We start from the raw sequence: 16069 nt of genomic DNA, 5'->3' as shown, positions 1-16069 counted from the left end.
TGTCATGGCCTCCACGCTCTCCCGACTTAACCCCATGCAATTTCTTTCTGTGGGGTTATGTGAAAGATTCAGTGTTTAAACCTCCTCTACCAAGAAACGTGCCAGAACTGCGAGCTCGCATCAACGATGCTTTCGAACTCATTGATGGGGACATGCTGCGCCGAGTGTGGGAGGAACTTGATTATCGGTTTGATGTCTGCCGAATCACTAAAGGGGCACATATCAAACATTTGTGAATGCCTAAAAAAACTTTTTGAGTTTTTGTATGTGTGTGCAAAGTATTGTGAAAATATCTCAAGTAATAAAGTTGATAGACACACTAACAAACACAAACATACACACAAAATTCTAGCTTTCGCAACCAATGGTTGCCTCGTCAGGAAAGAGGGAAGGAGAAGGAAAGACAAAAGGATATGGGTTTTAAGGGAGAGGGTAAGGAGTCATTCCAATCCCGGGAGCGGAAAGACTTACCTTAGGGGGAAAAAAGGACAGGTATACACTCGCACACACACATATCCATCCACACATACACAGACACAATGTCTGCTTGTGTCTGTGTATGTGTGGATGGATATGTGTGTGTGCGAGTGTATACCTGTCCTTTTTTCCCCCTAAGGTAAGTCTTTCCGCTCCCGGGATTGGAATGACTCCTTACCCTCTCCCTTAAAACCCATATCCTTTTGTCTTTCCTTCTCCTTCCCTCTTTCCTGACGAGGCAACCATTGGTTGTGAAAGCTAGAATTTTGTGTGCATGTTTGTGTTTGTTAGTGTGTCTATCGACCTGCCAGCGCTTTTGTTTGGTAAGTTTCATCATCTTTCTTTTTTTATATATATATATATATATATTATATATATATATATATATATATATATATATATATATATATATATAGTTAAGAAAACGTGAATTATTTAATGACTGATCCCATGCCCTCTGTCTTATTCTTGTGTTTAAAGACTATCTTCCTATTTGGCAATAGTTTTACAGCTTTCAGCATTTCAAAATTATTTCTGTGAAGCTACCTTTTACTTAAACCTTAAATTTCTATGCCCATAGTGATGCACTTTAATTTATTTGTCACTTTTTTTTGCGTGTTGTTTGAGGCTGATATGTCTTGTTGAAGGCATCTATAAAACTATTCAAAAATTTTTCAAAATTTGTGTTATTTGAGATTAGTGATGGAAAGCCCGTTTTATCCCATTTAGCTTATTATCAAACACAAATAAGTTTTCTTTAGTGAAGTTCTTTTATACGGATTTTTATGCCTGTAATGTTGCTCTCTGTCAGTGTCATCTCGATGAATAATACAGAATGATCTGACTCAGGCCTACCTTTCACGCATCTTATCTTGAGATAATAGTGTAATTTTTCTGAGCACACCTACAACTGGATATTTTCTTCCTCTTGCTAGTAGATAATGTTTCTTTTTCAATTTACAAAATACTCTAATTTCTCTATTCATCCATGGCTACTCATTTTCACTTTCAATTAGCTTATTCCACATTCATTGTAAAATGTGAATTCAGTTGCATCATATTTTCACACATGTTCACATATGTAATTCAGTGTGGTCAATTTATTGAATTTTCCTATGACTCATTTATATTTTTAAATATATTTTTATACATCTAGTCCCATAGGTCCAAATTGAGGAGCAAATTTCCATGGTCAGGGAATGAGTCAGGATATAAAAACTGCTGGGTATATACTAGAATCAACAATATAACACTGGAATTGCTAATTATTATTATTATTATTATTATTATTAATATTATTATTTTGAGGAAGCCCCCAAAAGAATAGAGGGAGTGAGCCATGAGGGAATTATTTAGTTTAGACTTAAAAGTGTGTGGATTACTGCTCAGATCTTTTTGATTCTTGTGGTAGCTTACTGAAAATGCATACAGCAGAATACTTCCCCACTTCTGCACAAGAATCAAGGAGTTGCAATCCAAATGTAAATTGGGTTTCTGCCTAGTATTAAGTGAATGAAAACTGACAATTCTTGGAATAAGCTCTTAGTCTTAACAACAAATGTTATTAAAGAAAATATGTATTGAGAGGCCAATAGAAGAATTTTCAGACTTCTGAACAGGGGTTGACAAGAAGCTGGTGAACTTACACCAAAAATTACTCAAACTGCCAGTTTCTGAACCAAAAATACCCTTTGTGCATGAGAAGTGTTATCACAGAAGATAATGCCATGTGTCATAAGCAAAAGAAAATAAGTGAAGTATATTAATTTTCATGTTGGACTATCAGTTATTGCTGATACTTTTCTAATGGTAAATATAGCAGTTTTTGAACAAGATCCTGAATGTGCACTTACCACAGCAGCTTCCTGTCTAACTGAACACCTAAGAATATGACTGTTCAGACTTGCTAAACAAATGCCCATTCCGTGTACTCAGAATGTCAATCTTAGTTGGAGTGTGTGTTAAAAACTGTAAAAACCGAATCTTACTGTAATTTTGCATCCATTTATTTTCTATAATTTATGAACGTATGTCTTGAACTGTGGTAAATTGATACAGTGCCTATGTTGCACTCCACATCCTTCACTACTAAGCTAGTGTCATAGAGAAATAGGAATATTCTAGAATTGCCTGTCATATCAGAAGGCATACAATTTATTTATAGTAAACAGTATGGTCCCAGTATGATCCCCGTGACAACACAAATACAAACTCAAACACCCATTCAACCATGCCACAATGAGACTCTACATCTCAGTCATTCTCATTACTGTGGAGATTGACATTTGCTGTTTGTTCTTAAAGTACAAGAGGATCTAGTTGTGAGCAACTCCTCTTATTTCACGATGGTCGGACTACTGCAGTGATATTTTATGATCACCACAACCAAACACTTAAGTTAAATCAAAGAATGCTATGTCTCTTACTTGTGTGCAAAGAACATAGTTTTCCACTTCATGTTGACTGTGCCTATAATTAACCATATCTGACTTCCATTACAACTTTGCTTTATGGGATTCTCAGGATTATGCACAACATGTTACACCTCCTCCAACACCGCATCTTCCTGCAGTAACAGCAGAGCCTGCTGAAAGTGATTATGGGGACCCTGGTGAAGGAGAAGAAGATTATGATGAATACGAGGAGCATGGTAATGGTAACTACAACAATCAGCCCTCCAGATACCGACATTAACACATGGGTAAGTCTATTTTGTGATAGCTGGGAAAGAGTGTATATCTATGTGCAAATGACAAAAATTATGGAAATTTCTTCTTACATAAATAAGAAAGGATTTACAGATTTCCTATCTTGTATTAAATACATCAAAACAAAGTTCCCAGAAAATTGTACTAGGTAAAGGGGCAACTAATTAACTGTACTTCTAATGCTTGTATATTTTTATCTACTGCATTTTTCAAGAAACTATCATTTAAAACCTCTTGAAAAGAGAAGTTTGGTGACATAATGTTTGGTAATATCTGCAGTAAAATTTTTGCAAAAATATCTGTGTAATATTTTAAATACAAGTGCCAAGATAGATAGCGCAATGCTGTTTCTACTCCACTGAAGGTGTTAACATCACTGAGCATATCTGAGTCCGCTGCCACTGCACTTAGGGATGGTGGAGACAGGATGAAATTTAGTAGGGTCAGACACTGTGTCCTGTATCACACTGGTTACTAAAAAGGATCTATAGAAGTTTATTTTGTGAAAATAGCAATGGTACTGCAAAACATGACATAAAAACCTGCATTGTAAGTTTTGTCTACAACGTCTGTGAACCAACAAGAATCCCAAAACCTGTTGAAAAGAAAACAATAACAATAAAGCAGCATTACCTAATCCTTTCACAGGCACATCGGCATTATTTTAAATCCACAAAACCACTTGATAATGTGAAGAAACGCCTGAAACCTGTTGCATATCATATAATATGATGTAACAGTTTTCAGTAAGTATATGTTTAACTCAAATCATCATTCATAAAATATATATGTAACTCAAATCACAATTTTCTTTTGTCTTTCCCTGGGCTGCTTCATACTCCATGTGTTGCTCCTATTTCCATGAACTTTTCCATTTGCTTATGCAGGATGTGGTGGTGTGCTACAGCTACATGTCAGTGGAGGGTTTATAGTCATAGTGAAGTAAATCATTGAACTATGATTTGGAGAAATTGAATTTTTTGTGCATTTACTAAAACCAAACATCTCTTTCATTTATAAGTAAAATGGGATCCCCTTTATTTAAAAAAATTAAATGTTAGGAATTATCATGACAATGCCATTAATGTTACAGTTGCCATTAATGCTCCAGTTTCATGCTCCAGTTTCATGAGGGGACTGTCATTTCAGCTGCTATGAGTTTTGATCTCTAAATAGATTTTTGCCTGTACAGTAATTTTTATAGAATGTTATTTTTGGTCAAATTTCATGATTATGATAAAACAAGACATAAACAGTATCTAAATGAAAATTAAGAGTAAAAAAGCAGCTTCATAAACATACAAAACATTTGGAAAGCATCACAAAGAATGTATCATCAGATAAAATACTTATTATGATTTTCATAGATATTGATGAGTATCTGTACATGAGTAAGCACAAAGCAAAGAACATGCTGTAAAGTTTCTGCTTAACTTTAACTGCTAACTACAAACCTCCAGAATATAATTCTTCATATTGTGCAGTCCCCCCCATGAACCATGGACCTTGCCGTTGGTGGGGAGGCTTGCGTGCCTCAGCGATACAGTTAGCCGTACCGTAGGTGCAACCACAATGGAGGGGTATCTGTCGAAAGGCCAGACAAACGTGTGGTTCCTGAAGGGGGGCAGCAGCCTTTTCAGTAGTTGCAGGGGCAACAGTCTGGATGATTGACTGATCTGGCCTTGTAACACTAACAAAAATGGCCTTGCTGTTCTGGTACTGCGAACGGCTGAAAGCAAGGGGAAACTACAGCCGTAATTTTTCCCGAGGGCATGCAGCTTTACTGTATGATTACATGATGATGGCGTCCTCTTGGGTAAAATATTCCGGAGGTAAAATAGTCCCCCATTTGGATCTCCGGGCGGGGACTACTCAAGAGGATGTCGTTATCAGGAGAAAGAAAACTGGCGTTCTACGGATCGGAGCGTGGAATGTCAGATCCCTTAATCGGGCAGGTAGGTTAGAAAATTTAAAAAGGGAAATGGATAGGTTGAAGTTAGATATAGTGGGAATTAGTGAAGTTCGGTGGCAGGAGGAACAAGACTTCTGGTCAGGTGACTACAGGGTTATAAACACAAAATCAAATAGGGGTAATGCAGGAGTAGGTTTAATGATGAATAGGAAAATAGGAATGCGGGTAAGCTACTACAAACAGCATAGTGAACGCATTATTGTGGCCAAGATAGATACGAAGCCCACACCTACTACAGTAGTACAAGTTTATATGCCAACTAGCTCTGCAGATGACGAAGAAATTGAAGAAATGTATGATGAAATAAAAGAAATTATACAGATTGTGAAGGGAGACGAAAATTTAATAGTCATGGGTGACTGGAATTCGAGTGTAGGAAAAGGGAGAGAAGGAAACATAGTAGGTGAATATGGATTGGGGGACAGAAATGAAAGAGGAAGCCGCCTTGTAGAATTTTGCACAACATAATCATAACTAACACTTGGTTTAAGAATCATGAAAGGAGGTTGTATACATGGAAGAACCCTGGAGATACTAAAAGGTATCAGATAGATTATATAATGGTAAGACAGAGATTTAGGAACCAGGTTTTAAATTGTAAGACATTTCCAGGGGCAGATGTGGACTCTGACCACAATCTATTGGTTATGACCTGTAGATTAAAACTGAAGAAACTGCAAAAAGGTGGGAATTTAAGGAGATGGGACCTGGATAAACTAAAAGAACCAGAGGTTGTACAGAGATTCAGGGAGAGCATAAGGGAGCAATTGACAGGAATGGGGGAAATAAATACAGTGGAAGAAGAATGGGTAGCTTTGAGGGATGAAGTAGTGAAGGCAGCAGAGGATCAAGTAGGTAAAAAGACGAGGGCTAGTGGAAATCCTTGGGTAACAGAAGAAATACTGAATTTAATTGATGAAAGGAGAAAATATAAAAATGCAGTAAGTGAAACAGGCAAAAAGGAATACAAATGTCTCAAAAATGAGATCGACAGGAAGTGCAAAATGGCTAAGCAGGTATGGCTAGAGGACAAATGTAAGGATGTAGAGGCCTATCTCACTAGGGGTAAGATAGATACCGCCTACAGGAAAATTTAAGAGACCTTTGGAGATAAGAGAACGACTTGTATGAATATCAGGAGCTCAGATGGAAACCCAGTTCTAAGCAAAGAAGGGAAAGCAGAAAGGTGGAAGGAGTATATAGAGGGTCTATACAAGGGCGATGTACTTGAGGACAATATTATGGAAATGGAAGAGGATGTAGATGAAGATGAAATGGGAGATATGATACTGCGTGAAGAGTTTGACAGAGCACTGAAAGACCTGAGTCGAAACAAGGCTCCCGGAGTAGACAATATTCCATTGGAACTACTGACGGCCGTGGGAGAGCCAGTCCTGACAAAACTCTACCATCTGGTGAGCAAGATGTATGAAACAGGCGAAATACCCTCAGACTTCAAGAAGAATATAATAATTCCAATCCCAAAGAAAGCAGGTGTTGACAGATGTGAAAATTACTGAACTATCAGCTTAATAAGTCACAGCTGCAAAATACTAACACGAATTCTTTACAGGCGAATGGAAAAACTAGTAGAAGCCAACCTCGGGGGAGATCAGTTTGGATTCCGTAGAAACACTGGAACACGTGAGGCAATACTGACCTTACGACTTATCTTAGAAGAAAGATTAAGGAAAGGCAAACCTACGTTTCTAGCATTTGTAGACTTAGAGAAAGCTTTTGACAATGTTGACTGGAATACTCTCTTTCAAATTCTAAAGGTGGCAGGGGTAAAATACAGGGAGCGAAAGGCTATTTACAATTTGTACAGAAACCAGATGGCAGTTATAAGAGTCGAGGGACATGAAAGGGAAGCAGTGGTTGGGAAGGGAGTGAGACAGGGTTGTAGCCTCTCCCCGATGTTGTTCAATCTGTATATTGAGCAAGCAGTAAAGGAAACAAAAGAAAAATTAGGAGTAGGTATTAAAATTCATGGAGAAGAAATAAAAACTTTGAGGTTCGCCGATGACATTGTAATTCTGTCAGAGACAGCAAAGGACTTGGAAGAGCAGTTGAATGGAATGGACAGTGTCTTGAAAGGAGGATATAAGATGAACATCGACAAAAGCAAAACAAGGATAATGGAATGTAGTCTAATTAAGTCGGGTGATGCTGAGGGAATTAGATTAGGAAATGAGGCACTTAAAGTAGTAAAGGAGTTTTGCTATTTGGGGAGCAAAATAACTGATGATGGTCGAAGTAGAGAGGATATAAAATGTAGGCTGGCAATGGCAAGGAAAGCGTTTCTGAAGAAGAGAAATTTGTTAACATCCAGTATTGATTTAAGTGTCAGGAAGTCATTTCTGAAAGTATTCGTATGGAGTGTAGCCATGTATGGAAGTGAAACATGGACGATAAATAGTTTGGACAAGAAGAGAATAGAAGCTTTCGAAATGTGGTGCTACAGAAGAATGCTGAAGATTAGATGGGTAGATCACATAACTAATGAGGAAGTATTGAATAGGATTGGGGAGAAGAGAAGTTTGTGGCACAACTTGACCAGAAGAAGGGATCTGTTGGTAGGACATGTTCTGAGGCATCAAGGGATCACCAATTTAGTATTGGAGGGCAGCGTGGAGGGTAAAAATCGTAGAGGGAGACCAAGAGATGAATACACTAAGCAGATTCAGAAGGATGTAGGTTGCAGTAGGTACTGGGAGATGAAAAAGCTTGCACAGGCTAGAGTAGCATGGAGAGCTGCATCAAACCAGTCTCAGGACTGAAGACCACAACAACAACAACAACATATTGTGCAGTGAGATATGTGCTATTTAGTACACTGTGTTTTTATAGTTATTTAAATATAAAGTGGAATGAAATCAGGAGAGGATTCAAGTCAAATAATGTCATTGCCTCATCATATAATTTCTTTAAGTGTGTTTTATTCAGTAATTGCTTAAATATGTTTTATTCAGTAGTTGCATTGGTGCTAAAACAAAATGTGCAGGGCAATGCTGCACACACATATTCTTTTGTATAAAAAGGGGTGCATCTCCAAGAAATTCTGGCAAGAAGCCTCTGAGGAAGCCAGCATAAATGCAGACAGTTACTGTCTTTTCAATAAACTACAGGCCAATGGCAAAGTCATTAAGGATTATACACCACACATGCAAGCTTTAGCGTTGCTGAATTTTTACTATACTGCCCAGTAATGCATATTGAGCAAATCTACACGTCTGCAGTTGACAAATATAACTTCATCAGTGAACAGTATGATAAAATCTACAAAATAAGGTTTATTGCCAAAAATAACCTTCATGATGCTACTGATGAAGCTGATAAGGGAATCTTGTGAATTGATTTGAAGATTTTGCTACACCAGTTCACAAACTCTTGTTATCATTGTTATGATACAAGCTACATAATAGGATATCATACAGCATATACTTCATTGACTTGTTTGGCATTTATATCACATTCACTGTACACTAAGAGAATACTGAAGTTTTCTTCATCACTAAAGTTCAAACTTTACACACTGTCACAAACACAAAGACACTAGAATTCATGCACACCAATAACAACAGGTGCCCACTGTTCCTGACATTCACCTGAATCATTTTCAGGTAATGTTTGTCCCTTCAGCAGGGCGGAGAAAGTAGCTTGTTACCAGTCTTAGCACTTACATTTACAAAATTGTCTGTATTCTGTTCAAAATTATATTCAGATTGACAGTTGGACATGAAAATTGGAAGTGTGGAGCAGAATTGCCTCATAAACTTACTACTGGATCTTTGTATTAACTACCACTCAGCTCCAAGTTGCAACTGAAAACCTTATAGAAAAACTCAGCTCATTAATAAGTAAGTTTCCCTATCATATTGTCATTACTGGAGGAGACTTTAACCATCCAGCAATTGACTGCCATAAGAAAATTTTTGTAACTGGTGTGCATAACAAGACATCATGCGAAACAATACTAAATGCTTTCTCTGAAGCCTATACAGAACAAATATTTCAGAGACCACATATGATGAAAATATATTAGAGCAACACCAAAAATAACAATCATGAAAGTGTCACAGAGATGTTCAGCCAACTACAGTGGCAGATGCTACAAGGGAGGCCCGCTGTATCATGGTGTGGCTTGCTATTAAAAAACTAAGTAACCCCACACTTGTAAGCTCCTAGATGAGTCAACCAATACATTGCTTCCTACTATGTATATTTTACAAAAAAAATCATTAAGGTAAAATTAGAGAGACTTGAACTTACACAGAGGCATCCCGGAAATCATTCTTCTTAGAATTCATTTGCAAGTAGAACTCAAAAGCTGCAACCCTATTATCACTAGTATTGTAAAATCTGCCAGTTTGCTATCAGACAAGCCATGCTTAAAAAATTAAATGCTCCAAGAATTATCCAAAAACAGTTTGGAACATTATTGAAGAAAAAGCTAACAACCATGATGATACAATGAAACTGATCACGCAAAAGTAGTATGGCAAAAATGATGACTCTTCGAAAGCATTGGCCATGAAATTCATTGGCAGAAAAACTACACCCATACCTAATGTTTTGAAAAATTTATAAGGTCACTAAAAAGTAGAAAATCTGCCAGCTATGGTGATATTGTTAGCAATATATTACATTATTTTTCTATTACCTTTCTAATCAATCAATGACTTGGGGAATATTTTCTGATAGACTTACATATGCTGCAGTGAAACCAACCTATAAAATTGGACACAACCAAACCACATCTAATCATAAATCTACTTCACTCCTCCAAATCTGTTCATAAGTATTTGAGGAAGTGGCCTATGTCAGAATAGTGTGTCATGTAACTGAGCAGAATTTATTAACTACTTCACAGTTTAGCTTTCATAAAGGATTCTCCACACAGAAAGCAATACAGTACTTTACAAATGATATGCTGGCAGAGCCAAATATGATAAATTATTGAGGTGGTATATTTTGTAACCTTGCTAAAGTCTGAGAGCCTGTGAATCAAAAAATTCCGCTGGGCAAACTAAAGTACTGTGGTATTAATGGAGTCCCTTTTTCATGTATTTACAGATTGTGTCATGGGCATGAGACCAACCTCAGAACTGGAGAATATAATATGTGAGGTTGTGAAAGGATTGATACTGTGTCCCTTCCTACTTTTCTCCTATATACATCATCTTCCAATGACATTCAAGGACAGAACAAAAATGATAATATTTGAGAACAGCACAAACATACCAACCAAAGGTCCAAAATTAATGTCTGCAGATGCAGCTCATATGACAGATGAACTAGTTTACATGTAACAAATTTGTTTGTGTGGCCATCCTCTGCAGCAAGCACAGAAATATAGTTTACATGTGTTTCACAGTAAAAATCTTTTGTCTTAATTTCACAAAGACTCATAATATGCCTTTGTAATCTGGCAATAAAGACCTGTTAGCATCAGGAGACAATAATAGTCATAAACTAAATAAAATTTCGTGCGCAAAATTCCTTGGGGTGACGTTTGCTAACAAGTCAGAATAGAGTCAACACAGATGAACTAATTCAGAAGCATGGTTCAGCATCTCCTTTGCTGACAAATGTCTCTCTTTTTGTGACTTAAGACAATAATGGAGGGTTATTTTGCATATTTTCACTACTTGTTGCCTTATGGAGCTACCTTCTGGAGCAGCACACCTAACATTAGTTGTGTGTTCAGAAGAAGCAAGGCAACAAATATGTTGTGAAAAATAAATAACCAAATATCTTGCAGAAACCTTTTTAAGGATCTTAAGAGTTCTTAAATTCACTTCCCAACACAGATTTCCCTCAGTGGCTTTTGTCACTAACAATGAAAATTAGTTTCATTTAAATGTGATGCAGATAATCACAACACAAAACACAAAAATAATGTTCATCAAGACTTTGCCACCACATAAATGAAGTTGGTGCTATTATGCCAATAACAACACTAACAATAATAATAACAACTTTATTTTTATTACACCATTACAGTGAAAGACAACATCAAATACATAGTACAGGATGATTAATGACACAAAATACAATAGGTCAACTACTGACATTACAACTTTATGTTAAAATCAGCTGACAAACACAGTATCACACAGTATTGCCCAGGTATTCATTTTGCCAATTTTATATTAGAAGCTTAAAAAAGAATGCTTTTATAGTTATCAAAACAAAAAAATTTCATTTCCATGTATTCACGAATACCTCTTTGAAATTATGAAACAGTCATGCAAAGAAATGTACAAATGTATGAGTACAGTATCCAAATCAAGAAAGTGATCCTGGACAGATTCTGTATGCTAGCTGCAACTGCTTCACATGTCCACAAAGTAGTTTTATAAACATCTCTGTGGCAATGCCTGTTCATAGCTCTCTATGCAGCTACTGTTTATGTATACAGTCATTTGCACTTGACAGTTGACAGCTGTCAAACATGCTGTCAGGTACCAAGGATATCCTTAATTTCACTTGACTGCACGAGTATCTTAGGAAGGAAGGAAGATTGGGTTTAACATCCCATCAACATTGAACTCATTACATGTACAGCACAAGCTCAGATTGTGTCAAAGACAGGGAAAGAAATCAACCATGCCATTTCAAAGAATCCATCATTTGCATGGAGTGATTTAGCAAAATCATCAAAAACCCAAATCTGGATGGCTGGACATGGGTTTGAACCATCATCCTCCTGAACATAAGTCCAGTGTGCTAACTACTGTGCCACCTCATTCAGTGAGTGTCTCAGTAGTAAAGAATAAATGTATTAATGCTTGATACAGCATTTTCATGCATCTCAGTGTTTATGATGTCATATCTCTTGAACTATGTATCTTACAGTGATGTCTTTGTGTAGGTAAATTCAGTGGCACATGTCAATACTGCCTTCAAAATATGTCATGAATAAATTGAAACATCTAGCATGAAGCAGCAGTTTTTCATGCATCTCTGTGCTTAAGACATCATATCTCCTGATCTGTGTGTCATACAGTGATATAATTTTGTAGCTACATTCAGCAGCAAATGTGGATACTGTCTGAAAAATGTGTTGAGAATGGAGATAGTTGAAAATAAGTACAAGGTGTACAACTTTGCTTCCGCCGTTTGCCGATAGGTGGCGACAACGGCAAGTAGCGGTCGAAAGAAGCAGATCACAGTCATCAAGCATTTAGCTTGGATCTCGGTCAACATAATCTCATTCAAGCATTAGTTGATTTTTGTCTGCGTCATAAAGTTGTTCGTCATTGAAAATATCAGTTTACTAGCGCAATTCTTGTCATTTGCAGGAGGTGTTACTATTTTGTTTCAATATGGAGGATACAGCGGCTGAGTCTCATCAAATGCTCTCAAGCACATATGGTAAGGACACTATTAGTGAAAGGACATGTCGTGAGTGGTGCAAAGCTTCAAGAACAGTGACTTTAATGTCATAGACTGGCATAGAGGTGGAAGAGAGAAAGTTTTCAAAGATGCAGTGTGCTCCCTGCCGCTGTTGGATAAGCAGCAGCCAGCTTCTTCTTCTACTTCTTCTTTCTTGGCTCTACAGCTCATGATGAGCCTTGGCCTCTTCTACAATTTCCTTCCATCTCTCTCGATCCTGTTGCCTATACTCTCCAGTTTCTATAGCCCATCTTCCTATGATCTTCGATTACTCTATCTTCCCATCTGTCTCTTGGTCGACCACATCCTCTGCCAGCAGCAAGTTGTATACTCTTAGCTCACTTACTGGTTACATAGTTTAATTCTTAATTTCTTTGCATGTTTTTGGGTACTTGCATTGTATAATTCATAAATTTTGGGCGTATTATAGTATTTGAGAGTCGTAGCATCGCGCTTTAGTACCTGTACAGTGTAAATGCACGTATTCGTCTGTCTTCTGTTTTTGTTTTGAAAGGCCAGTGTCAGTTGGTCACAGCCGGTGTGCTCCCTGCCGCCGTTGGATAAGCAACTGCCAGCAGCAAGTCGTATACTCTTAGCTCACTTATTTGTTACATAGTTCAGTTCTTAATTTCTTTGCGTGTTTTTGGGTACTTGCATTGTTTAATTCATAAATTTTGGGTGTATTACAGTATTTGAGAGTTGTAGCATCGTGCTTTAGTACCTGATTAGTGTAAAATTGTGTAGTCTCCTTCTGCCGCTGAGCAGTGTGTCAGCAGTGTGCAAGTAGCAGCATTACTGCATTTACTAGGCAGTCTTGTATTTTAATAACCGTTTAAATTTTGTGTCAAATTGTTTGTGCTCTCTGTAGATTAGTTCAGACGTTCTTTGCACAACAGTTTTTTTTAGCATGGATAGGGACTGCGACTGCTGTGTTCGGATGTGGGCTGAGTTGGCATCCCTTCGCTCCCAGCTTCAGGCAGTGTTGGCTTCGGTCACACAGCTTGAGGGTGTTGCCAATGGGCATCACTGTGGGGGTCTGGATGGAGGTTTGTCAGGGACAGCCAGCTCATCCCACGCATCCCCCGATTGGACTACAGCTGCGGCGGCCCGGGATACTGCCCACATTGAGGGTGACCCCTCACCTGTGGTAGAGTGGGAGGTCGTCTCGAGGTGTGGCAGGGGGCGAAAGACATTCCAGAGGGCTGAACGGAAGGCCTCTCCAGTTTGTCTGACAAACCGGTTTCAGGCTCTGTCTCTGGCTGATACTGATCTTTGGCTGGACATGGCTGCTTGTCCTGTTCCAGAGGTTGCCCCTCAGTCTGGATGATCCAGGCAGTCGCAGAGGGTGGGCTTACTGGTATTTGGGAGCTCCAACGTCAGGCGCATAATTGGGCCCCTTAGGGATATGGCAGCAAGAGAGGGGAAGAAAACCAATGTGCACTCCGTGTTCATACCAGGGGGGAGTCATTCCAGATGTGGAAAGGGTCCTTCCAGATGCCATGAAGGGTACAAGGTCCACCCATCTGCAGGTGGTCGCTCATGTTGGCACCAAGGATGTGTGTTGCTATGGATCGGAGGAAATCCTCTCTGGCTTCCAGCGACTATCTGATTTTGTGAAGACTGCCAGTCTCGCTAGCGGGATGAAAGCAGAGCTCACCATCTGCACCATTGTCGAGAGGACTGACTGCGGGCCTTTGGTACAGAGCTGAGTGGAGGGTCTGTTTCAGAGGCTGAGATGGTTCTGCGACCGTGTGAGCTGCAGAATTCTCGACTTGCGCCATAGGGTGGTGGAGTTTCGGGTTCCGCTGGATAGGTCCGGAGTCCACTACACACAGCAAGCGGCTACATGGGTACCAGGGGTTGTGTGGCGTGGACTGGGCGTTTTTTTAGCTTAGATGGCCTCGGGCAAGTACAGAAAGGGCAACAGCCGCAAAGGGTGCGGGGCAAAGTCAGGACACGCAGCGACCAAGCAGCAATCGGTATTGTAATTGTAAACTGTCGAAGCTGCATTGGTAAAGTACCAGAACTTCAAGTGCTGATAGAAAGCACCAAAGCTGAAATCATTATAGGTACGGAAAGCTGGTTGAAGCCAGAGATAAATTCTGCCAAAATTTTTACAAGGGCACAGACGGTGTTTAGAAAGGATAGATTGCATGCAACTGGTGGTGGCGTGTTTGTGCTGTTAGTAGTAGTTTATCCTGTAGTAAAGTAGAAGTGGGTACTTCCTGTGAATTATTAAGGGTGGAGGATACACTCAACAACCGAGCTAGGTTAATAATTGGCTCCTTTTACTGACCTCCCAACTCAGCAGCATTAGTGGCGGAACAACTGAGAGAAAATCTGCAATTCATTTCAAATAAATTTTCTCAGCATGTTATAGTCTGAGGTGGAGATTTCTGTTTAACAGATATAGACTGGGACACTCAGATGTTTAGGACGGTGGTAGGGACAGAGCAACGAGTGACATTATACTGAGTGCACTATCCGCAAATTACCTCAACCATTTAAACAGAGAACTGACACATGGAGGTAGCATCTTGGACCTACTGATAACAAACAGACCCAAACTTTTCAAGTCTGTAAGTGCAGAATAGGGAATCAGTTATCATAAGGCCATTCCAGCATCCCTGAATATGGAAGTAAATAGGAATATAAAAAAAGGGAGGAAGATTTATCTGTTTAGCAAGAGTAATAGAAGGCAGATTCAGACTACCTAACAGATCAAATCGAAAATTTCTGTTCTGACACTGACAATGTTGAGTGTTTATGGAAAAAGTTCAAGGCAATCTTAAAATGCATTTTAAACAGGTACGTGCCAAGTAAAACTGTGAGGGAGGGGAAAAACCCACTGTGGTTCAGCAACAAAGTTAGGAAACTACTTCAAAAGCAAAGATAGCTTCACTGCAAGTTTAAATGCAGCCAAAACCTCTCAGGCAAACAGAAGCTAAACGATGTCAAAGTTAGCATAAGGAGGGCTATGCGTGAAGCGTTCAGTGAATTCGAAAGTAAAATTCTATGTACCGACTTGACAGAAAATCGTAGGAAGTTCTGGTCTTACGTTAAATCAGTAAGTGGCTCGAAACAGCATATCCAGACACTCCAGGAAGATGATGGCATTGAAACAGAGGATGACACATGTTAAGCTGAAATACTAATCACCTTTTTCCAAAGCTGTTTCACAGAGTAAGACCACAGTGCAGTTCCTTCTCTAAATCCTCGAGCAAACAAAAAAGTGGCTGACATTGAAATAAGTGTCCAAGGAATAGAAAATCAACTGGAATCACTCAACAGAGGAAAGTCCAATGGACCTGATGGGATACCAATTCGATTGAAAGATGTGAAAGAACTTGCCCCCCTTCTAACAGCCATGTACCACAAGTCTCTAGAGGAACAGAAGGTTCCAAATGATTGGAAAAAAGCACAGGTAGTCCCAGTCTTCAAGAAGGGTCATCGAGCAGATGCGCAAAACTATAGACCTATATCTCTGATGTCGAGCTGTTGTAGAATTTTA

At 38.8% G+C, this 16069-nt stretch overlaps 1 protein-coding gene across 1 annotated transcript in view; it reads left to right on the top strand.

The window, feature by feature from the left end:
- The window catches only part of LOC124760357 (collagen alpha chain CG42342-like), a 641799-nt gene that overhangs the window by 584581 nt on the left and 41149 nt on the right, over nucleotides 1-16069 (top strand). The window contains exon 25 of the mRNA XM_047249099.1: nucleotides 3001-3178. Within this exon, the coding sequence (XP_047105055.1) occupies nucleotides 3001-3171 (171 nt within the window). The 3' untranslated portion in view covers nucleotides 3172-3178. The remainder of the gene's footprint in view (nucleotides 1-3000; nucleotides 3179-16069) is intronic.

The sequence above is a fragment of the Schistocerca piceifrons genome, chromosome 1, assembly GCF_021461385.2.
Source record: "Schistocerca piceifrons isolate TAMUIC-IGC-003096 chromosome 1, iqSchPice1.1, whole genome shotgun sequence".
Taxonomy (NCBI): domain Eukaryota; kingdom Metazoa; phylum Arthropoda; class Insecta; order Orthoptera; family Acrididae; genus Schistocerca; species Schistocerca piceifrons.
The sequence above is the reverse complement of the archived record's forward strand: the minus strand, read 5'-3'. Positions and strand labels throughout refer to the sequence as shown.